This window comes from Acinonyx jubatus, chromosome A2 (assembly GCF_027475565.1).
Source record: "Acinonyx jubatus isolate Ajub_Pintada_27869175 chromosome A2, VMU_Ajub_asm_v1.0, whole genome shotgun sequence".
In the NCBI taxonomy this organism is placed as follows: domain Eukaryota; kingdom Metazoa; phylum Chordata; class Mammalia; order Carnivora; family Felidae; genus Acinonyx; species Acinonyx jubatus.
In genome coordinates, this window is record NC_069383.1 from 158214331 (window position 1) to 158238705 (window position 24375).

Genomic DNA, 24375 nt, shown 5'->3' on the forward strand with positions numbered 1-24375 from the left:
TGGAGTCCGAGTGAGCCTGTACGTGGATGTTCTCAGGGCTGCCCACCCGCAGGACTCGGGGGGTCACCAAGATGTACCTGTCAGTAGACACACGCAGGGACATGGTGGGGGGGGACCCGAGTGGGAGCGGCAGCAGCAGAGAGGCAGGGTCTCATGCAGGGAATCATGCAGACAACAGATATGCAGGCAACAGCTGAGTGCCCTCAGTTTCCCAGACTCACAGTGGCTCAGTGTGGGCAAGAGGGGTCCCCAAGAGGAGTAGAAGCAACCCCATGGGCCAGGACAAGTCCATGGCGGCGGGGGCGGGGAGGGGGAGGCTGATGTGTGCAGTGACAGGCCACAGACACCTGTCCTCTTGTCCATCCCAGCTCTGGTCTGTTTGCCTTGGCCTGGCCTGGCTGAGTTAACATCTAAACAGACGTGGGGAGGGGACCCCCATAAATACAATGGGGGAAGAAGAGGTTGCTCCCCCCTCCTCAGCCACCCTCCACGGAGGCCGGGGACAGCTGCACTAAGACGTATTCCAGGGTCGCCTGGGTGGCTGAGTCGGTTAAGCATCCGACTTCAGCTCAGATCATGATCTCGAGGTTCTTGGGTTCGAGCCCTGCAGCGGGCTCTGTGCTGACAGCTCAGAGCCTGGAGCCTGCTTCGGATTCTGTGTCTCCCTCCCTCTCTGCCCCTCCCCCACTTGCACTTTGTCTCTCTCTCTCTCTCTCTCTCTCTCTCAAAAATAAATAAACATTAAGAAAAAAAAAGTATTCCAGCTCCCCACTTGGGGGCCTGAGTGGTGGTGGTGGGGGGAGGGGTTGTCCTTTCCATGACCCATGAGATCTTATCCTGAAGCCTTCCCCTCTACCAGCAAGGAGCCCAGGCCATGTGCATTGGGAGGCTGGACTCAGAGCTTGGTTAGGATTGACTGGTAGGGGCAGGAAGAAACAAGATAGTCCCTGCCTCTGCCCTTATGTAATTGGTGAGTTGCTGGGGTAGCTGCTCCAACCGGGGCTGTACAGGCTTTATGTATTCATTTCTTGGGTCACAGGCGTGAGCAGCCACGGCAGTGAGCCATCTGGCCCCAGGACCCACTATAAGGGAACCGTCTCAAAAATGCACGGGTCAAATCCTCTCGCTGGGCTTCAGATCTTTCTGCACAATTACACTTGGTAAATTGTGACCATTGTCCATTGTTCTTAAATCATGCCAAGCTCTCTGGGCTCCTTTTTCCAGAAGGCAAATTATACATCTTGAACCAGGGACACAAACACATCATGCTTGAGGCATCCCTAGAAGAAGGCTTTCTCTATCCCGAAATAATTTTCACTGCCTGTTTAATATGCCCTTTAAAGATGTTGGAGCCACTTTGTGGTCCTGCCTCTGAGAAGCAGAGGGGGCTGCAGACAAGTTTGTCTGGTTCTTCGTTTCTCAGTGAAGCCATTGCTGCCAGCTTGCAGAGCCTGGGAAAGCCCAGAGCTTCCAAAAAAAATGACAATATGCACTTATGGAACAAAGATTGGATAGGTAGTTACTACGAGCCCAGCCCCCCCTTAGCATGCTGAGGACACAGAAGTGACCACAAGACAAAGTCCCTGCCCCTGTGGAGTGGACATTTCCTGAGGACTTGCTAAGGGCCCATGATGCATTTCCTCCTTAAACTTCACAGCCTCTTGTTAATTAGGTTCAACCCTCGCCTGCTTTCCAGACTCTACCTTTGCAGAGAGCTGGAAAACCAGACGTGTCAGAAACAAAGGGGGAAGGTGGAATCGAATCATTTATTCCTCGGGCATTTATTGAGCACCTGCTGTGTGCCAGGTGCTGTTCTACATGCTTTGTGTACACCGACAGAAGTCTCACATTTATGCTGAAGTGAGAATTACCACCCATTGTACGGATGAGGAAGCTGAGGCCCGGTGAAGGTAAGCAACTTGCCTCGTGGCAGGCGGGTGAGCCGTGAGGCTCTGGGGAATACTCTTGAGACCATGGTAAACAATCTGTTAGGAACCCAAGAATCAACAGAATCAAATAAAGGCCTGGGTCAGGGGAGCAGGTGAGACCCAATTTGGAAGGTTCTAGAACACTGGTGTCCATTCGGGGTGGCGTATTCCACTGCTGTTCCCTGCTCTCCGGGAATCTCCTCTGGTTCTGTTCAGCCGTCCCTCAGCTGGGTGTGAGCTCTCCCCCTCACATCTTTGTGACCACCCCAGGTGTCCACATCCTCCCTCTGTCCCAGGGGCTCCTAGGTGTCCAGAGCAAGGGGTCGTCCAAAGGTGAAGGATGGCAGGGGCACTGTTCTCAGTCCCTCCCACCTTTCTGTCCAGTCTGGGCTCCCTGTTACTCTGCCAGTATCTCTGTCTCCCGAGGGAACTCTTTTTTTTTTTTTTTTTTAAATTTATTTTGAGAGAGAGCATGAGCAGGGGAGCAGGGGAGGGGCAGAGAGAGAGGCGGGGAGAGAGAATCCCAAGTAGGCTCCACACCGCCAGCACAGAACCTGATGCAGGGGCTCGAACCCATGAACCAGGAGATCATGACCTGAGCTGAAACCAAGAGTCAGATGCTCAACTGACTGAGTCACCCAGGAGTGGGAATCCTTGTTAGGTAAACACATCTGAGGCTTTTGAAGCCTGCTCAGGCCCGCACCTCCCTTGAGTTTCGGTTTTGACTTGGGGGAGGGCCCAGCACCGCCCTCGGTACGAGGGAGCAACAGAGGAGGCGGGGAAACACTTTGAAAACAAACGGTGTGGTGGGGGGCGGGGGGGGGGTGTCTGTGACACAGCTTAGTCATCCAGTGAATGACGGATGATCAGATTGATGGAGGAGTTGAACAAATGGATGGAGGCAAAAGTGGGTGCTGGGTGAATGAGCGACAGGAGCTCGCGTCTCATGAAGAATGAGCATTTGCTCAACAACTAATAAAATAAATGAAATAAATCTGAGCACCACTTGCATGGCTGGCTTTGTTGTCGGCGCGTGGGGGGGGGGACACAGCAGGGAACAGGACGGAAACCCCTTCCCCTGGGGTGTGGGTGTTTACTGTGGCTGCCATCACCTGGACTGTCCCTTTGGGTCCTCTCGGCAATCTCAGGACCCACTGACCCATTTTGCAGATGCAAAAACCTAGGCACCAGAAGGTGAAGCGTCCTGCCCGAAACTGTGCAGCTAGGAAGCTGGGGCACAGGGAGGTTAAGTGAGTCGCCTTAGGTCACACAGCAAGTTCAGCGAACCTGTGTGAGAGGGAGCCGGAGAAGGGTAGGGGGTCGGCAGGCGACCCGCCGTGGGCTCCACCCGGGTCCGCTACGGCAGTTAAAGGTCGAGTCCAACTTTCGGCCACGAGAGGGCGCCAGCGAGCCTCCGGCCAGCCCAGGAGCTCTCGGCCCCCTCCCGCAGGAATGCGGGTGGTGGAGGGAGGGGACGTTGGCCGCGCGCCCAGAGCAGCTGCTGCTGCCGCTCGGATTCCGCCCGCCTTCCCCTCCCTGGGACCCGGGGTTTGCAGCAAGGAGGCCGGGGCGGGAGGGACGGCGTTGCAGGGATGTGTGGCCTCTGTTTTCGCTCCCTCCTCCTCCAGGCTTCCAGCCCACAGCTTCCCGGGAAAGGCCGGGCCGGATCCAGGAGGCAAGAAATAATACAAATACCAGCATTTCAGCGAACGGCTTCATTTGTGAAACACTTCAGTCCTGGCGCTTAGCAGGGGCTCTCTCGCCAGCAGCCCTTCCATTTCACAGATGAGGAAACCGATGCTCAGAAAGGTGGCGTTTCTTGCTCAGGTAGGAGGTGTCAGGAGCGTCTCGGTCCAGATGAGGCCGCCAGGACGCGTTCTGCTTGGTCACCTTGTGTGTCAACCCAGGCTCCTCGGTCACTTCTTGGTCCCTGAGGCTTCGGGAACTGGCTTTGCCTCCTGATCCCTAAGGACACGCCCCAGATGCCTCTGGTTCCCGGTCCAAGGAGGCCTGCTAGCAGTGACAAATTTCAGGGGAAGCTTGTTCCTTGCTGTGGGGGAGGAAGAAGAATTCAGCAGTCGCATTTGGGGTTGATTACTGGGTCTGAAAGCACCGGGATAGGCGCCCTAACAGAAGTGAAAGCCTGATCAGGGGAAACTGCCCCCAAATAAGCAGCTAGGAGGGCCCAGAGAAACCTCCTAACCCACCCAGGCTGGGGAATCAAAGAAGGCATCCTGGAGGAAGCGGTATTTAGGCTGAGACCCGAAAGTCTGAAAGTCTCAGGACAGTAAGAGGAATCTGGTGAAGGGTTAGGGGTGGGAGACAGAAGTAGGTTTTGTTTCAGGGGGAGGGAACAGCCCACGTGAAGACGTGGAAGAGACGTGGGGCATTTGGGGAGTTGTAAGAAAAGGGTCTTGAAATACTTAATAGGCCACAGGGAGTCTCATTTTTAAAATTTGTTTGATTTAAGAAATTTTTTAGTTTATTTATTTATTTTGAGCAAGAGAGCGCGAGAGCAAGCGGGGGAAGGGCGGAGAGAGAGGATCCCAAGCAGGTTCTGCACTGTCAGCACAGAGCCTGTCGCTGGACTTGAACTCACGAACAGCGAGATCATGACCTGAACCGAAATCAAGAGTCGGATGCTTAACCCCGACTGAGCCACCCAGGTGTCCCAGACACGGATTCATTTTGATGCCTTAATTTACCCACCCATTCTTTCAGGCGTCAGATATTTGGGTATCTATCATGTGCCACATACTCTAGTAGGGGTTGGGGGTGTGGTCGAGGAGAGGACAGTCTCCTCCCCAGGGAGGTGACATTCTAGTGGGGGGAGACAGGCAGGAAACATAACTTTCGTGTATGTCAGGTATTGACAAATAAAGCAGGTTCAGGGGATAGGGCGATAGGGTACGATCTTATGGCCTCTCTGAGAAGGTGACATCTGAGCACCTTCATGAACCGAAGGAGGGAGCCATGTGGCTATCTGGGAAAAGCGTTCTAGGCGGATGGAACAGCAAATACAAAGGCCCTGAGGTAGGAATGTGCATGGAGCATTTAAGGAATAGTAAGGAAGGGCACCTGGGTGGCTCAGTCGGTCAAGCGGCCGGCTTCAGCTCAGGTCATGATCTTGAGGTTCATTAGTTCGATCCCCACATCGGGTTCTGTGCTGACAGCTCGGAGCCTGCAGCCTGCTTTGGATTCTGTGTCTGCCTCTCTCTCTCTGCCCCTTCCCTGCTCCTCTGTCTCTCAAAGAAAATAAATGTTAAAAAATATTAAAAAAAAAAAAAAAGAAATAGTAAGGAGGTCAGTGTTTCCAGAATGAAGCGGGTGAAAGGGAGAGAGTAGAAGATAATTTGGGATTAATATTTAAGGGTCAGAACATGCAGGAGGCCTCATAGCTGTGGATTTTGAATCTAAGTAAGAGGGGGAACCGTTGGAGAATTTTGAAAAGAAAAGCAATATTATCTTTCTGTTTTAACAGAATTAGTCTGGGCAGGTCCTTTCTTCCTCTGACCTGAAACCCAAAGGTGATTTTCACTTAGTTCAAAGCAATAAGGAGGGCAGATAATTCCATGACATAAAAATAAGGCCACATTATGTCACAGAAAAGTTGAAAAAATGGGGGAAGAGTGCACTTCATATTACAGGCACCCTAATCTCCATAATATGTAAAGAATTTCTAAGAATTAATAATAAAAATAAACAATCCAGGGGCGCCTGGGTGGCTCAGTCAGTTAAGCGTCCGACTCTTGGTTTTGGCTCAGGTCACGATCTCACAGTTGGTGAGTTCAAACCCCACATAGGACTCTGTGCTGGCAGTGCGGGACCTGCTGGAGATTCCCTCTCTCTTCCTCTCTTTCTGCCCCCCCCCCAAAAAATATAGATAAGCAGTCCAATAGAAAAACTTGAGCAAGGGGCACCTGGGTGGCTCAGTCGGTTGAGCGTCTGACTCCGGCTCAGGTCATACTTAGGTCATGATCTCGCGGTTTGTGAGTTCGAGCCCCATGTCGGGCTAGTGCTGACATCTCAGAGCCTGGAACCTGCTTTGGACTCTGTGTCTCCCTCTCTCTCTCTCTCTGTCCTTTCCCCCACTCGCACTCTCTCTCTGTCTCTCAAAAATAAATAAAAGCGTTAAAAAGTCAGAAAACCTTGAGCAAAACGTGTGATCGGGATGTTCACAAAAAATGAAATACAAAAGGTTCTTTGACATGTGAAAGGACAGCCTTACTCACAATAAGGGAAATGCAAGTTAATATCAGAGAAATGTGCACTGGGTGTTGTATGGTAACCAATTTGACAATAGATTTCATATTTAAAAAATAATAATAAGGGGCGCCTGGGTGGCTCAGTCGGTTGGGCAGCCAACTTCGGCTCAGGTCATGATCTCACCGTCCGTGAGTTCGAGCCCCGTGTCGGGCTCTGTGCTGACAGCTCAGAGCCTGGAGCCTCTTTCAGATTCTGTGTCTCCCTCTCTGACCCTCCCCCGTTCATGCTGTGTCTCTCTCTGTCTCAAAAATAAATAAACGTTAAAAAAATTTTTTAAATAATAATAAAAAAATAAAACAGTATGGTTAAAAAAAAAAGAGAAATGTGAAGTACTGATTTTTACCCATCAGGTTGGCCAAAATTTAGAAGACTAATCACGCACAGTGCGGTGAGGCTATGAGGAAGTGACCATGTTAACATATGGACATCAGTCCTTCCCAATAGAGATGAATTTGATAATGTTCGTAGAAATGACAAATGCATAGTTTCTTTGGCCAAGTAATCCCAAGACAGAGACGCTTGCACACGTGTGAAATGATGTATGCACACAAGGTCATCCGTTGTAGCCGTTTACATAATAGGAGAGGATTGGAGGGAGCCCAAAGATTCATCAGTACAGGACCAGTTGCATAAATTATTGTCCATCTACACAATGCAAGATTTTGCAGCTGTGCAAAGGAATGAGAATGTCTGCTCGGGCTGATCGGGAAACACTTCCAGGATGTAGTATTCAAGGAAAGATCTCATAGTATGCTGCTTTTTGTGAAAAAGATCACACACACATATATATATATATATATATATATATATATATATATATATTCAGTTTTTCCAGTATATTTATTTTTTTTAATGCGGTAAAATCTGCACAACGTAAAACTTATCATTTTAGACATTTTTGACGTACAGTGGAATGCTATCAAGCACATTCACATGGCTGTGCGACCATCCCCACCATCCGTCTCCAGAACGTTCCGCCTTCTCAAACTGAAACTCTGTCCCCACGAAACACTGACTTCCCATTCCCCCTCCCCCAGCCTCTGTTAACCTCTGTTTTACTTTTTTGTCTATGGATTTGCATCAGTGGAATCGTACAATGTATTTATCCTTTTGTGTCTGGCTTATATCCCTCCGCTTAATGTCTTCAAGGTTCACCCATGGTGTAGCAGGTGCCAGAATTCCTCCTTTTTAAGGTGGAATAACATTCCTTTGCGTGTATATACCACAGTTTGCTTATCAGTTTTTTTCTTGTATAATCAGAAAGAAAATCTGGATATCGCGTTCTGTCTGTCTCTCTCTCAAAAACAAATAAACATTAAAAATTTTTTTTTTTAAATGGGGCACCTGGGTGGCTCAGTTGGTTGGGTGTCCGACTTCAGCTCAGGTCATGATCTCACAGTCCATGAGTCAGAGCCCCATGTCTGGCTCTGTGCTGACACCTGGGAACCTGGAGCCTGCTTTGGATTCTGTGTCTCTTTCTCTCTCTCCACCCTCCCCCATCCGTGCTCTGTCTGTCTCTCTCTCAAAAATAAATAAACATTAAAAAATTAAAAAAAGAAAGAAAGAAAATCTGGATAGATAACTCGAGGTGGGAGGTGTCAGGAATTGGGCAGTTGAGGGAAAGGAGGGCAGGAGAATTTTTTAAAATATTTATTTATTTGTGAGAGAGGGGGAGAGAGAGAACATGAGCAGGGGAGGGGCAGAGGTGGGGGGGAAGAGGATCTGAAGCAGGCTCTGTGCTGACAGCAGAGAGCCCGATGCAGGGCTCAAATCCATAAGCTGTGAGATCATGACCTGTGCCGAAATTGGACGCCCAACTGACTGAGCCACCCAGGCGCCCCTAGGAGAATTGTTTTTTAAAGTATTCTTTCAGGTGTGCCTGGCTGACTCAGTCAGTAGAGCATGTGACTCTCAATCTCAGGGTTGTGAGTTCAAGCCCCACGTTGGGCATTGAGCCTACTTAAAAAAAATTAAATATATATATATATATGCACATATATATTGATTTTTTAAAGCACTGAGCATTTTAGCTAGTCAAAAGCTGATTTTAAACATCCTCTGGGGGGGGGGGTGCTTGGGTGGCTCAGTTGGTTGAGCATCCGACTTCAGCTCAGGTCATGATCTCGCGGTTCGTGAGTTCAAGCCCCGCCTCGGGCTCTGTGCTGACAGCTCGGAGCCTGGAACCTGCTTCGGATTCTGTGTCTCCCTCTCTCTGCCCCTTACCCGCTCATACTCTGTCTCTCTCTCTCAACGGTGAATAAACGTTAAAAAAAATAATTTAAAGATCCGCGGGGCGCCTGGGTGGCGCAGTCGGTTAAGCGTCCGACTTCAGCCAGGTCACGATCTCGCGGTCCGTGAGTTCGAGCCCCGCATCGGGCTCTGGGCTGATGGCTCGGAGCCTGGAGCCTGTTTCCGCTTCTGTGTCTCCCTCTCTCTCTGCCCCTCCCCCGTTCATGCTCTGTCTCTCTCTGTCTCAACAATAAATAAACGGTAAAAAAAAAAATCCTCTGGGCTGTTGCGTGGAGAATGGATTGTAGGGGAAGCGAGTGCAGAAGCGGGGAGGGGGCTGGTGCAATGCTCCAGGTGAGAAATGATGGTGGTTGGACTAGGGTGGGGGCCCAGAAGGTGTTGCAAAACGGTTGGTTGGATATATTTGAATATATTTTACAGGTCAAGTGAGCAAGATCTGATTAGCTGTGAGGTATGATGACTCCGAGAGTTTTGGCGTGAGCAATCAGAACAGACTTCCCTCTGCTAAGATGGGGAGAGAGGACAGAGGGGCAGGCGTGAGTGCAGAAATCGAGAACCGAGGGTTAGTGCGTCAACACCTTCTGAACGTCGGCCTATTTCTGTTGTAAGCAATAGCATCCAGCTAAAATGTAGTAACAGTCCCTGCCCCAAAACACACACTCTGCTTTTGCTTTTGTGTTGCCATCTGGATTGGTGGTGATTCTTCTTTATACGCAACAGAAACTGGCTCAGGGTGATTTAAGCTGCAAAGGAATTTACCCGGTTGGATGCTGGGGGCTAATGAAATCACCAGCCTTCGAAGATGGACGGGGACAAAGTGGGGGTGCAGGGCAGGAGCTTAAATCCTCCTCCTGAATCCAACCTGAAACTCTGGCTTTCCACGACATTTCCGTCAATGTCCCTGTCTCTCCTGCCACCTCCCTTTCCTGATCCCTCCTTCTTTGGGGGGGGGGGTTCTCAACTCTAAATCCTGTACATCTGTTGAGTGGAATCGGGGTCACATGCTCACTTCCGTAGCCACCGGGGAATCTGAGAAGAAGGTCTGGTATGTTCTCACACCAGGAGTCTATGAATCTGGGGTTCAGAATACTGTATGCCCCACCTGTAAATAACTATCGAGTTTGGCTTCACGCACGGTGACTTTGATGGCTTTTCCTTGTTGGCAAGAAGATAAATTTGTCTTTTAAAATAATTTCTTTGGGGCGCCTGGGTGGCTCAGTCGGTTAAGCGGCCGACTTCGGCTCAGGTCATGATCTCGCGGTCTGTGAGTTCGAGCCCCGCGTCGGGCTCTGTGCTGACGGCTCGGAGCCTGGAGCCTGTTTCGGATTCTGTGTCTCCCTCTCTGTGACCCTCCCCCGTTCATGCTCTGTCTCAAAAATAAATAAACGTTAAAGAAAAATTTAAAAATAAATAAATAAATAAAATAATTTATTTAAGGGAGTTTTTGGTTTTTTTTTTTTTTAAACAAGAGAATATTGGACATAGAATTCAGGACAGTAGAGACTCTTGGGGTAAGGCAGGCAGCAAATATCAATAATGTTCTAATGGTGGAGTCTGATGGTGGGCTCGTGTGTATGTGTTTTGCTCCCCTGGTCTTTTGCACACATGCATGATGTCAGTCAGAGTCCCGGATGGAAAGAGATAGTACACTCAAAGCGGGTAATTTGGAGCCCCATGGAGACAGGGACAATTGCAAAAGTAGAGACAGAAGGCGGGTAGCCCTATGGAGTGCAGTGCCATTCTGCTGCCTCTGGGGGGTCCTATCACCATCTTTAGCTGAAAGGGGCAAAGGAGGGAGTGGCTCTTAGGCACTGGAGCTGGGGCCATCTGGCACCATCTGCCATAAGGCAGTGGCCCCCATGGAGGGAGCTCTTGGGGGGGGGGAGACAAATACTCTGGCCTTTCTCCTCCCAGCCTCTCATCCCCCGCTGATGCCTCCTATCGGCAGAGCCCCACACAACCAAAAACTAGATGTGGAGGAAACCGGCTGATGTAAACCTTGGGTGAACCTCTTGAGGCAGCCCAAAGACCTTTTTACACACGTGTGCCCCTTATATTCTTTGTAAAAATGTGTTTAAATTTTAAATTGAGATGTAATTCATATACCGTGAAATCTGCCATTTTAAAGCGTGAGATTCAGTGGTTTGGGTCAAGTCACAAGGCTGTGCCACGGGCGTCATGATCTGATGTCATACGTTCTTTTGTAGGTATTTCCAACACGCTTGAGAAATCCAATGTCGGGGAGGGGAGAGGAGGGGCCCATTGGAGAAAAAAATAGTAAGCAGCTCCATTATCTCTGACTCAAAGACATGTGTGGAGGGCCCTGGACTCAGTTTCCCTTTTCTTAGAAGATGTTACTAGAGGCCCCTGGAGGTCAGCGTAGACTGAGTTGGAGAGACCCAGGCTTGATTCTTGCCCCTCCCTCCGCTCTGGACAACCTCGGTTTCCTCATTTATGAACTGGGCAGCTTCTGAGTGCCTCTGTCTACTAAGGCTGCAAAGAGCAAACATTGATGAAAACCCCTTCGCCCGGGGCCTGGCCCTCCACGGTGGCAGCCAGACGTGAAGCATCACAAAGACTCCACCTCCAGCGCGCGGGACTCTTCCTGTCATTTCGGTGCTGTTACCGTTAGCTCTGCTCTCCGGGAGATGCCACCAGCACGTCACCTGCCCAGGGTCACCCAGTGAACAAGAAACAGAATCAGCATTGGACACGGAGTCAGTCCATTTGCTTCCGAATTCTCCACATGAGGACCAAGAAACTTGGTAATACTCTCTTGGGGGCTCCAGTAGGACCCTTATTGCTTAAAAAATTTTTTTAAGGTTTATTTATTTATTTTAAGAGAGCAAGAGAGCAGGGGAGGAGCAGAGAGAGAGGGGGAGGGAGAGAGAGAGAGAGAGAGAGAGAGAGAGAGAGAGAGAGTCCCAAGCATGCTCCACACTGTGAGCATGAAGCCCGATGTGGGGCTCAAACTCATAAACTACAAGATCATGACCTGAGGGGCACCTGGGTGGCTCAGTTGGTTAAGCATCCGACTTTGGCTCACGTCATGATCTCATGGTTCCTGAGTTTGAGCCCTGCGTCGGGCTCTGTGCTGACAGCTCAGAGCCTGGAGACTGCTTCAGACTCTGTGTCTCCCTCTCTCTCTGACCCTCCCCCGTTCATGCTCTGTCTCTCTCTGTCTCAAAAATAAATAAAACATTAAAAAAAAAAAAAAAGATCACGACCTGAGCCAAAATCATGGGTCGGATGCTTAACCAACTGAGCCACCCAGGCTCCTGCTTTTTAAAAATTTTTAACTGTGGGGGTGCCTGGGTGACTCAGTCGGTTAAGTATCTGACATCAGCTCAGGTCATGATCTCTCATGGCTCATGAGTTTGACCCCGCGTGGGGCTCTCCTCTGTCAGCCCAGACCCCGCTTCAGATCTTCTGTCTCCTTTTCTCTCTGCCCCTCACCCACTCACGCTCTCTCTCTCTCTCTGTCAAAAGTAAATAAACATAAAAAATAATGAAAAATAAAAATTTTAATTGTGATAAAATATACATAACACGAAATTTACCATGTTCACCATTTTTAAGTGTTCAGTTCTGTGGCGTTAAGTACATTCTCGTGGTTGTGCAGCCCTCCCTACCACCCATCTCCAGAACGCATTATGTCTTGCAAACTGAGACTCTGTCCCCCCAAAACACTGACTCCCCACCCCCTCCTGGAGCCCACCATCTACTTCCTATCTCTGTGAATGGGACTCCTCTAGGGACCTCATCCAAGTGGAATCCTACAGTATCTGTCCTTTCGTGTCTAGCTTATTTCACGGAGTATAATGCTCTCGAGGTTTATTCGTGTTGTAGCAGGTGTTGGAACTGACTTCCCTTTTAAGGCTGAATAACATTCCGTCGTGTGGATGTACCTCATTGTGTTCATCCAGTCTTCTGTTGATGGACCCGTTGATGGGGTTGCTTCCACATTTGGCCGTTGTGAATCATGCTGCCATGAATGTGGGTGTGCCAATATCTCCTTGAGACCCTGCTTTCAGTTCTTTGGGGTCACACCCAGAAATGGACCTGCTAAGTCACGTGATAATTCTGTGTCGTTTTTTGAGGAACTATCGCGCTATTTTCCATAGTGACGGTACCATTTTACATTCTCACCGACAGTGCACAAGGGTTCCAATTTCTTCATATTGTCACCAACACTTGTTATTTTCTCGAGTGTTGTTTGTTTGTGCGGTTTATTTATAGCAGTCGTTCTAATGTGTGTGAAGTGAACCTTATTGCTTTTTAAATTTTTTATTTAGACATAGGGAGTTGAGCTTTATTAAACATTTAATATAGGGATTGCTAGTGGTGACAAATATATATCTGATGAAAAAAATATACATGTGCCGCTGGTGAGTGCATGAAACATTTTGCTGATGGGCTGTGTGACCGGAAAAGTCTTGAAGACCCCTTAGTCAACTCGGTTCTATGTAGAGGGCATTTTAGATCATCCTTGTATTTCCAGGCCCAAGATAATAAAGTCCAGAGGTTGAATGAGGCAGTCTATTTCATCTTTCAAGGTCCAGCAACAATGTCCCCTCCTCCAGGAAGCCTACCTTGCCTTCCCAGACACAGCTCCAGCCTCCCTACTCTGGGCTCCTCAGCCCAGGGTCCAAGGCTCCCTCTTTCTGTCCCAGCCCTGACCATGGTGGGGTGGGGGGGCGCGGTGTGTGTGCCTGGAGGCTGAGGGATTTCTGGGGCCCCACCAAGGCCCAGGCACAGAGTGGGTCAGGCAGGTTGCTGAGTGCATGAATGAATGAAGAGTCCGTAGAGGCCTCTGAGATCGGTATGAACTGAAGACGCCTGGCTGTGCAGAGGTGGGGAGGGTCGGGTGAAGCTCTGCTCACCGGGGCCATATTCGGATGCGGAGGCAGCCGCAGGCCAGACATCGGAGGCCAAGGTTGAGGAAGCGCGTCCAGCGGAAGAGCAGGCGGTGGGAGGTGCGCACGTAAAGGCTGCCGGAGGGGTCCACAGCCTTAAGTGCAGCCAGCGGGGTGTAGCGGGCGTTGGTCTGTCGGCGCAGGGGGGGTCTGGGTGAACTGATGACCTTGACGATGACCTATGGGGTGGAGCCCTGAGTTCTTGGATTCAGGGAGGCGGGGTTTGCAGGGTGGGGCACACTCCCATCCCCCCCCCCCCCCCCCCCCCCGAGAGCCGCGTCTTTGGGGTTCTGCCCTCCCCCTCCCCCCACTCACCTGGGCCACATCCTGTGGGCTCTGCCCTACGGAGCGAAAGAGCTCCCTGGAGGCTGGGAGGTAGAAATCTCGGAAGTAGTGCAAGGTGTCAGGGTCGGTGTCTGGGAAGTCGGCCGTGGAAACCTGCTCCAGGAGCTTCCCCTCAAAGTCAGTGACCACTGGACCAGGTTCCACCAGGGTGATGCTGGGGATATAGGGAGGGGCACCAGGGCCTGGTACCCCGACCCCCTCGCGGCCCCATTAATGTCCCTCTCCTCCTCGCTCTCCCCATCCTTCCTGGTTCCCCAGCCCATCCACTGCCCTTCCCCTGGTACCGCCCATCCTCTTCCCATACCTCCATTTTCCTCGTTCCTGATTCCATTTCCCCACCATCACTGCCTTCCCACCCCACTCCTCCTCGCTGCTGCCTCCGTTTCCCTTGTCTTTCCCCACCACTGTCTCCCGTTCCCCCGTCACTACCCAAACACCAGCCTCACAAGATGTTGAACTGCAGCAGCTGGACAGCCAGGCTCTCAAAGAATCCCTCCAGGGCGAACTTGGAGGCTGCATAGACTTCATTGAACACGACACCTGAGAGGATTGGAGGAGGTTGAACCCTTTCCACCGGAGAGGATTGGAGGAGGTTGAGCCCTTTCGGGTCTGGGTGATGGGCTTGTGGGTCCGGAGGGACATGGGGTCTTCAGGAGACAGAGCAAAGAGGGTTTGAAGATCAGGATGAGGGGCTATCGAGGGCCAACATGGTGAGTGTATGTATGTGTGATGGGAGCATATGGGCTCAGGATTAGTTTGTCCTGGGTTTCCCTGTGCTCCACCTGTCCTTAGCCCTGGAAAACCCTTCTTCCCTCCATCCTCTAAACCTCTGGGCCACTTGAGCATAGGATTTCCAGGGCCCCTGAAGTCAAGTCCGATTCACTGGGGCTCTTATCTGTTTTTATTAAGAGGGAATGTAGCCCCTGAGGTTAGGAGGTGCAGCTGGAAGAGGGACCAAAGAGATGGGGCTGAGTAGTAGAATCAGATTCTTAACAAGTAAGGGGGATTCTTTAAGGGGCCTGCTGAGGAGGGGGGCGGATCCCAGGGAGTTTCCTTGGGGAGGAAGGGAGTCTAGAGGGACTCAAGGAGGAAAGACCCAGGAGCCTGGATGGCAAACAGGTGTTCTCCATAGTAGGCCAATAGCAGACATCACTGAGCAATCACTGCTCTCCGTTTCTGCAGAACCTCAGAGCCCCAGAGCTAGACGTCGCCAGGGATTGGTTGGAGGTGTTTGGCAAGAAAACGTCACAGAGGAGTTCTGACGGTTCTTTTGGGTTTGGGGAGATGGGAGAGACTTGTAGAGGTGTTGGGAAGTAGGTCTGATACTGGATGTGGATGGCCATTGGCAGTATTTGTAAGACCACTGCCTCCTCTTACAGTATGGTGGACATAGACTCTTCCCGAAATTCTTCCTTCAGAGCTTTGGAATCCTTCCCCACACGGGCTCATTTGGAGTATGAGCTAAAACCTATTTGCCATCCTTCCGGCCTGGGGAGGGTCAGACACTGGGGGGATTCGCAGGGCTGGGTCCCCAGGGCTTACCCTGCAGCCCCATCACACTGCTGACCACCACAATGTGGCCCTTTCTCCTTTTCTTCATGCCAGGAAGCACAGCTCTGACGAGACGCACAGCCCCGAAAAAGTTGGTATCGAAGACGTTCTGCATGGCAGCTAGGCTGAGCCCCTCCAAGGGCCCCACCAGGCCCACTCCAGCATTATTCACTAAGGGGGGGGGTGAGGTTACATTGAGGTCCCCCAAACCTTTCTAGTGCCACTCCTGTAGGGACACTCCCTGGATCATCCCATCCCCTGCTCCAAATTCAGGGCCAGGCCAGAGTATCTCGAGTGGAAGAGTGTGGAGCCCTGGTGATTTTTACATATAGTTTAACATTTGTTATAGGGACCCTGAACCCTGGGTGGGGGGGAAGGGCTGCTGGGAACAGCCTCCCCTTAATACATGAGCCGTTCAGCTCTGACCCCACATTGCATCAAAACAGCCACACCTGCCCTCCTTCAAAAGCCTCTGAGGGAACTTGTGTCGCTTCTTCAACAGAAGCTCTTTCCCCAAAATGACTCATCAGAGTAATTTTTCCAACTGCATATGGTTTTCTCCAAATGTGGGAAGTTCTATTCAATAAAATCCATCCTACACCCAGGACTCAAGTTTATTCTTGTATCCTTAATAAACAGGTACCCTGGGCTTTTAGCCGGCTTGTCTACCCCTTCTGTCCAGGGCTACAGGTTTCTGCTGAAGCAGGAAAGCTGGTGCTCAGACAGTGGAGAGGATTCGCTGGGACGAGGACCTGTGGTTAGGGCAGGGAGGGGAGTGACCCCCGGGGGCTGTTCGGTCTCACCCAGCACGTCCACTTCCCCTCCCTGGATGCAGCTGAGACACTGGGCCACTGACTCGTCACTGCACACGTCCAGCTGGGCCACGGCGAGGGTCTGCCCCAGAGCCTCTCCAGCAGCTGCTTCCAGTGCCCCCTTCTTTCCCAGGTCCCTCATGGTGGCCACCACTGGGAACAGAGACCGGTGTTGGGTCAGGCACTGGGCTCCTTTTCCCTCTGCATTCATTTGCATGTATTTCCATAATCTTGCATGAACAGTCACAGAGGGATGGGGACCCATAGGTTTACCTACTTACATTCACTACATGGCCACAAATGCATATTTGTGTACATTCACTTACATGTACTTTCATCCATTCATTCATCCATCCTTTACTGAGCACCTACTTAGTATCCACTGTGCCCTATTCTAGGTGCTGAGACTATTGCATGAAATGAGATAGGCAAAGTCCCTGGCTTCACAGAATGTATAGCCCAGGAAGGAAGCCAATAAAATAAACACAGAACATATTGCCTTGAGGAAAGAAATACATACTTAGGGTCAGTGTATGTGTGTGTGTGTGTGTGTGTGTGTGTGTGTACATGCAAATAGCCAAGTTTCCATCATCTACAGAAATTTCAGCTTGTTGAATACCTGCCATGTGCCAAACACTGTGCTGAACACTTTTATAAACCCTACCTCTAATCCTTCCAATGATTAGGACTCTAATCCTCCCTATGATTAGGCCACTGACTAATTTTCCAAAGATGGCCACAATATCTTTCATCGCATACGCTCTTTGAGAACTTTGCTGCTCCCCCTCAAGTCATGAAATCTCATGTCCCTCTCCTTGAATCTTGTGACTAGCCGGGAGTCAATAGAATAGGGTGAAGGTAACATTGCATGGCTTCTGGGATTCAGCCAGAAAAGATGCTGCAGTTTCTGCCTTGTTTGCTGTAACGTTCACTGTCAACATCTTCAGCCACCTTGTAGCGGCCCAGCTATTCCCGAGACTACCTTGCTGGGAGGAAGCCCAAGCTAGCCAGATAGAGGGACCACATGGAGAAGCCCTGAGGTTCATGCCTGCCCAGGCCCATGACTACCCCGCACTGTTCCAGTTGTAGCCTTTGACCCTGAGCCAGAACTGCCTGGCCGAGCCCTTCCAAATTTATGGCCTTTGTAAAGCATGAGAGACAGATGATTACAGTTGTTCTATTACACCATAAGTTTTGGGATGATTTGCTGCTTAGCAATAGAAGCCAGGACAAGTAGGTGAAGTGGCTGACACACTGAGGCTCAGCAAAGTGGAGTTCCTTGTCTGTCCCGCCCCTAGTAAGTGTTAGAACTGAGACTTGAACCTGGGTTTGATGGCGTGCTGAGCTCAAATACCTGCGTACCTGATTGTACCCCTCGTGCATGTACCCACAATCACACATGCACAGCCCTGGTGGGCACTTTCACATGATCCGTGGGCCCGTGTGATTCATGGGTGTTGCACAGATGAATGGGATCACATGCATCTACATACAGTGACAAGTGTGGCCACAGGGACTGGGTTGCCTGGGTTCAAATCCGGGCTCTGCCACTTTCCAGCTGGGCGACCTTGGGCAAGGATCTTTGGCCCAATGTGCCTCAGTTTCCTCATTTCTAAGATGGAGCTAATGGTAATGGCCACCTCATAGAGGTGATACGGGGATTAACTGATACACGTGACGCGCGACACGTTGATGAGAACCTGGCACATTGTAAGCACTCGGTAAACATCCTTCACACCTGATCTTCGCCAAAAGGCCGGGAAGTGATTGAATAAACATCCCTCAGCAGTTTTACACACTCACTGCGTGTGCACAGAGACACGTGCAGTGCTATGGCTTCCTTGCACCCTGGCCCTCAGACTGTCACACCCAAAGCTGTGTGTGTGTCTAAGACAGAGGGCAGAGGGCTGGGAGAATCAGCCCCGCCAACTGGGGCAATGCCCTTGCCCCCTGCAACCTCCTCTTACGTAGTGGCCCTGTGCCCACTTCAGCTCCAGCGTGCTCTGGGTCAGAGGTTCCCGGGGGGGGGGGGGTGCAGACTGGCGCACTTTACTCCAGAGTTGCAGGAGGCCAGGTCCCTAGATTTAGAGCCCCCCCACCCCCTTAAGCCCCCAAGGTCAGGGTCACTTAAGAGGCTTATTTCGGAGCGGTAATCAGGGGAGGGGTGGGGGAGGGGAGTCCTAGGGAATGCCAAGTGGAGCCTCCGGGAAGCCCTCCCCACCAGCCCTTTAAAAAATATCACCAACCTCCCACTTCCTACCACACTCTACCCTTGTTTTAGTTTGCTTCTTAGCATTTATTGGCACTAGACATATTATACAATTTTAAAATCTGTTTATTGTCTGTTCTCCCTCTCCTCCCTCACACCACTGCTCGGGGCAGAGATTTTTGTCTATTTTGTTCAGAGCTGTGTTTCCAGCACCTTGAATAGTGCCTGATGCCCAGTAGGTGCACAAGAAATATTGGTTGGATGAAGGGGTGATTCCTGAGCAGAGGTGGGAAGGGGGCCTCCAATGTGTCCTGGGTCCTCCTCAAGCCCACAAATACAGCTGAAGGGATGGGCTAGTGGAAATAGTGCCAGGACGGCTGAAGGTCCTCAGAAGCCGTGCCCACCCCTGCCCTTCCCGGCCCCACCCTGGGCCTCTAACCTTGGTAGCGCTGCCTGGGGTCATGAGCCAGCTGTACTGCGAGCTCCAGGCCAATTCCCGACGAGCAGCCTGAGATCAGTACAGTCCGGGGTGCGTCGGCCATGTTGATCCCTCCCTGGATGGGTGACCTCTGCTGGCCAGCACCTGACTCCTGCCACCCATCCCTTGGCTCCTCTGCCCCCTCCTAGACACCCTCCAACGGATTCCCCGCAAGGGGAAGGGGTCCCAGATGATGCCAATTCCGAACGGACCCTGGACAGGCAGCTGGGAAGAAACCTTTAACCTCAAAATAGCCTCTTTCCTTTATCTGTGAAAAATTTCTTCTCCTCACTGCTACACTCATAACTAGGGTCTTTTTATTATGATTTCAAATTATTTAGGGCTGGGGGAACTAGCAGGGGTATTCCTTTCCTGTCTCTATTCTGGGCAAAGAATCTCTGATTGGAGGGAGAGAATGAGAGAAAATGACAGCGAGTGTGGTCCCAGAAGGGTCCTTTCAAAAAGGGGAATGGGCATAGATATGTCCGAAGATGGGGTTAGACTAGGAAGAACTTCCCAGCAAGGCAGGGCAGGGCAGGGCAGGGCAGGGCAGTATCTTTATGAGAATCTTTTAGCAGGAGAAGTCTTAGCCTCAAGGTCCCTGAGGAGGGAGGAGGAGCAGCTTGGGGAGATTCCCTCTCTCTCCCCACCCCACAGCCCCCATTTTGCCCTCAGGCCAGATGGGGCCCCACCCCTCCTCTCCTGGGACACAGAGACTCTTTGTCCGTGGAGCCAGAGCCTGGGAGGGAGACACTGCCGGCTTCTCCCTCTTCCCCATGGTGGGGCAGTTTAGGGCCCAGGATACGCCCCTTGGGTTCCTCCTTGCAGAAGCACCCTGAGATCCTGCAAGTCTGTGCTTGTTCAATTGCACAGACAGCTCCATGTGACCCCCTGGGGGGGGGAGGGAACTTCACAGTGTGGGGTCCCAGTAGGATGAGAGACAGCTCTGCCTCACCCCAGACGTGGCAGGGATCCACCTCCTCGCCACCTCCCCCTGCGGCAGTGCCCTGTTTTCAGATAGGGCAAGACTCCCCCATTTAATAGGGGCGTATGTGAAGATTTGGAATTGGGGCTAGGGCATCCATTTGGGGACCTGAGTCAGGGAGAGGGGAGAGGATGGCTAGAGATGGAGATGGGACCCTTTGTTTGAAGGTTAAGAGTTTGGGGGGAAGTAGAGAGCTATGTTTTGGAACGCACGTCGAGGGTTTGGGGGTGAGGCCAGGACATCCAATTCTGGAATTTAGGTGGGGAAAGGAGAGTTTGGGGTAAAGCTGGGAACCACACTTTGTAATCTGGGGTGAGGTTGGAGGTGGGATCAGGATTGTCTATTTAGACACCTGAAGGGAAGGCCTTGGGATGAAGCTGGTACCTTTCATAGTGTGACTAAGCACTGGGGTAAAGGAAATGAGTGAGAATTGGGCATCAGGCTGGAACCCCATTTGGGGGCCTGGGTGAGACAGAATAGATTTGGTACAAAGCTATACCCCTTAATTCCAGGGCTTGGATGGAGGCTGAAGGTTTGAATGAGGCTAAGACTTCCCTTGAGGGAGCCTGTTAGGAGGAAGGAGTTTGGGGTAAGTCTGGGACCCCGAATTCTAAGGCTGGGTGGGAGTGACCCTTTTCCTGCACTGTGGGGTGGGGCATAGAGGACCCAGCTCCTTGCCCAGGGCTCCAGCCTTGGCCGGCCAATCAGCACTCAGCACAAACTTTCCCAACTCCCCCACCAGCTGTCAGCCATCCCCCCCCCTCCGTCCAGCGAGCCCCGCCCGGCCGGGCTCTGGAGCGCAGGGCGAGGCCAGGGCGGGGTCTCCCGCAGTCTCCTGCCGATCCCGAGTGGAGCCGGCCGCGGCAAGTGAGCGCACGGAGCCCGAGGAGACGCCGCGCCCCGTAGACGCCCCGGCCGGTCCCCGCCTTGCGTGTGGGGCCCGCCGGGATGGGGAGTCGCCGAGGCCTGAGCCAGCCGCGGGCCGGCCTCTGCCTGCTCCTGGCCTCGCTGCAGCTTCTGCTCCGGACGCAGGCCGGTGAGTCCGGAGGGAGGAGATAGGAAAAGGACCCCGGTGCAGGATCTAACGAGGTCCTAAAGATGGGGTGGAGTCAGGAATGGGGGGGGGGCGTGCAGGGGGGGCGCGCGCGTTGCGCGTGGATAGGGTGTTGTGTTCGGGCTCGCGTGTCAGACTCTGGGCGATTTGTGGGTGTGACAGCTGGCAGGAGGGGGGAAACGTGTGGCCGTGTTTTACTGGTGGATGCGTTGGAATGAATGCGACGTAGAGTTGTGTGTGCGGCAATGTGTGTGTGAGGCCATTTGAAGTGAAATCGTGTGTGGGAAAGTGGGTGTGGGAGTTGACGACTATTGTATGAATGTGGGTGATGGGTGATTCCTGGCCAAGGGTATGGTGATTGTGAGTTGTGGGTGTGTCTGTGTGGGGCTGACCTAAGAGAATAATCGTGTGAGTGTTACGCGTATGATTGTTTGTCTTTGGGTGACCCGATGAGGGTCGGTTGTGATTCTGGGGCGTAAACAATCGCCCATGAGGACGTGAGTGGGTGATTCTGGGGGTGAAGGTGAGTGGACGAGTAAGGGAGGGGGCTAATCGGGGACTCAGAGTTTCCTTTCCATCTCCCCTAATGGCTGCATCCTATTCTCCCTCTCCCTCCTCTGCCTCCAATTGGCGCGCGCCCACCTCCTCAGTCCCCACTTCTCCCCCCTCCCCCCACCCCGCTCTCCCCAGAGCCGCGATCAGCACCATGGACAGGGCCTCGGGAGGGCCGCGGTGAGGGGCGAGGCGGGGCGGGGCGCGGGGCGGGGCGGGGCGGAGCGCGGGCGGGGGCGGAAGTGGAAGTTGCTCCCCCCAGCCGAGCGAGCTGCGGGTGTTTTTCCCGAGGAATTTCTCAGGGGCCCCCAGGGTCCCGGGGGCCGGCGGACGGGTGAGTCAGCGCTGACGCACGCCCAGCTGCGCGCTTTTGGCTGGACGCCGAGCTCCGCCCCACAGGGTTCGCGGTTGGGGGCGCCCAGGGGTTTGGGAAGATTGTGGTCCCTCAAGTGGCATCTCTGGTCTGAGAGAGGCTGGGCTAGAGCCTCCTGGAAATCGCTCCCTAGGGTGAGCTCAGTCCCCCAACACACACACACACACACACACACACACACACACACACACCCCATCCTGCACTTTCTCACTTTCTCTGGAGTTCAGGGAGGTGCCTGTTCACGTGGATTATCCTAAATTGGCCTATGTCCCGTTCCCATGCTGACACATCCATACATTCGTGCCATCATAGGCATCCATTCAAAATATAAGCCCTCTGGGACACCCCAAAGTGAAACACCGGGGCCCACGCCCCAGGCAAGCCCAGCAGCCACCCGCCACAGGGTCACAGCCTTTGTCATCCTCCTACACGTTCCAACTCTTGCACATGTGTGCACTGGTATCCACACAATACAGTCAGCATTCACAACCAGTCACCTGCTCGCCGACTTGTCCGTACTCTCCCATGTGACCACAGTTCCCCATCTCAAGTGTCGCCTATTATAATCACGGACTCACCTGCGTGACCAGCCGGACTGTGAACTCACTGCCAGGAGATACCCACCCACACATCAAATAGCTGCACCTCGGCTCTCCATTGTAGGCCAGATCCTTGGCCTATGCTGACAACGTGCTCAGCCATTCCCTGGTCCATACAGAGTCATGCACGTGCCTACACAATCTCATGTACACAGTAGCACCCACACCCACACCTGTGCTCTCCTGAACATCTGAGGAGATCCCAACCATGCCCCAGCCTAGTTAGGCCCTGCCTGCCTCCCTTCATATCCTAGACCCCATCCAACATCTTCCTGGGGCCCTGACCAGCACAGGAGAGAGAGTGGGGGAAGGTCAGGCTGGGTCCCTGACAGACCCCCACCCTCTGACCCTGCAGGCAGGACTCAATGCCTCTTGTGTGTCCCCTTGTCACAAAGCCAGCCATGAAAAGAAAGGGCAGTCAGTTTCTGAAAGGTCACTACAGAAGATATGCAAGATTGAAGCAAGAGACATTTGGGTTAGGTGCTGAGAAGGACTTTTTAAATGTGAGTGAGCAGCTGGTTGAGGGGACACCCATTCCTGCTGCATCGAGACAGGGGTCTGGGTGAGGGGAAAGCCTGGGAGAGCCACACTGTACGGGGTCGTGACTCTCAGCCCTCCCTGGGGCTCCAGCTTGGAGAGGGGGCAGCTGGGATGATCATTCCATGGGGGAGTGACCCTTGTGGTTGACAGAGCCTGGGAGCCCAGATCTTAGTCTCAGGGGACTGTAACCCAAATACCTCTTAATGACAGCCTAGCCAGAGAACAGGCAATTAGAGACGGGGCTGGTGGTGGCAGCAGCAGAACAGGGGTGTGTGTGTGTGTGTGTGTGTGTGTGTGTGTGCGTGTGTGTGTGTGGATGGAGAGAGAGGGGGATGAGGAGAGTAACCCCCGCCAGATATGCGTATATATGTATATATATATGTATATGTATATCTATCTATCTATCTATCTATCTATCTATCTATCTATCTATCTATAGAGAGAGAAAGAGGGAGAGGGAGAGAGAGGAGGGACAGAGGGACAGAGAGACAGAGAGGAAGGAGAACCATTGAAGTACCAGGAGACACGCAGAAAGAGCTAGGAAACAAGAGAGTGAGAGAGACAGACTGATTCAGAGTTGGATGCAGAGAAAGACCTGGAAAGACCAACATAGAAAGTGGGACAGAGAGAGGGCAGGGAGGGGGAGAGGAGAAAGACAGAACAGGAGGTTGGAGGCAAGAGTGAGCGGAGGCTGGAATAAGGGTCTGTAAATCTGGAGAATGAAGGGTCTGACCCAGGAGGAGCTGGGATGGGGGTCCCTCATCCAAGCCCCTATCTCCCCCAAGTCTGGCCCCCCACCCTCACTCCCAATGGTGAGGTCAGTAGAACCGCCCCCAGGGTGAGGTCATGGACAGATTTGACAGAATCTGACTCCTGCCAAGAGGCTGGGTCAGGGGGTCAGTGGGACAGTCTGCTGGGGGGAGGGGAGAGCAGGCAGGGGCTTTGGGCCCAGACGAAGCCCCCGCCCTCCCCTGCCCAAGCCATGTGGTTCCACTTAGCACTGGCCTGCTGTGTGGGGTGGGGCTGGTAGGATGGCCTGGATTAGGATCTGGTTGGGCCAGACCAGTTCCCTCCTTTGCTAGGATAAGAGGGATAGGGTCAGAGGGAGGAGGTCAGGAGGGATAGGGTCAGAGGGAGGAGGTCAGGAGGTTATTAGAGAGAGGCAGTCATCAGGAGGAGGTCAGAGAAGGTGATAAAATGGGGAGGTCACAGGTCAGATGGAGGAGACTGGGTTAGGCAGAAAGAGGAGGTCATGGGTGATGGTGATCAAGGAAGGAGGGGGTCAGAAGGAAGAAGTCAGGAGAGGTAGTGGTGAAAGGGAGTAGATCATGGGTGATGATCAGGGAGGAGGAATTCAGAGGAAGTGGCAGTCAAAGGAGGAGGTCAGAGGGAGGAGGTGGGGGAAACACACACTAGGAGCCCCCCCTCTCCAAGCGGGTTTCCCCTGGCAGGGGGCTTCAGGCTGGGAAGCAGCCCCAGGGAGTTGGTGCGGGGGAGAGCAGAGAGGGGGACAGTCT

General features: G+C 52.4%; 2 protein-coding genes and 1 long non-coding RNA gene across 6 annotated transcripts in view; 2 read left to right on the forward strand and 1 right to left on the reverse strand.

Moving 5' to 3' along the window:
• Positions 1–3287: 3287 nt before the first annotated feature.
• Positions 3288–15856, forward strand: LOC113596565 (uncharacterized). Its single transcript, XR_003417344.2, has 3 exons — positions 3288–3755; positions 10652–11209; positions 15311–15856. It is a non-coding gene; the product is annotated as an uncharacterized LOC113596565 (long non-coding RNA).
• Positions 12713–18876, reverse strand: RDH8 (retinol dehydrogenase 8). Of its 3 annotated transcripts, none has more exons than XM_027050235.2 (6): positions 18717–18876; positions 16060–16221; positions 15248–15427; positions 14152–14245; positions 13676–13859; positions 12713–13491 (listed from the first exon to the last, which is right to left on the reverse strand). In XM_027050235.2, the coding sequence occupies exons 1-6, from the start codon at positions 18817–18819 to the stop codon at positions 13324–13326; spliced, it is 891 nt and encodes a 296-aa protein (XP_026906036.1). In that variant the 5' UTR covers positions 18820–18876; the 3' UTR covers positions 12713–13323. The 3 variants fall into 3 exon arrangements, with proteins under 3 accessions (XP_026906036.1, XP_026906035.1, XP_026906037.1); XM_027050234.2 differs by having other exon boundaries at positions 12713–13539; positions 18717–18869; XM_027050236.2 differs by lacking the exon at positions 15248–15427 and having other exon boundaries at positions 12713–13539; positions 18717–18869.
• Positions 18877–20536: 1660 nt separating this feature from the next.
• COL5A3 (collagen type V alpha 3 chain) overlaps positions 20537–24375 on the forward strand; it is a 35694-nt gene continuing 31855 nt past the window's right edge. For both annotated transcript variants that reach the window (XM_053219925.1, XM_053219926.1), the window contains exon 1: positions 20537–20776. In XM_053219925.1, coding sequence (XP_053075900.1) covers positions 20689–20776 — 88 coding nt within the window. In that variant the 5' untranslated portion in view covers positions 20537–20688. The remainder of the gene's footprint in view (positions 20777–24375) is intronic.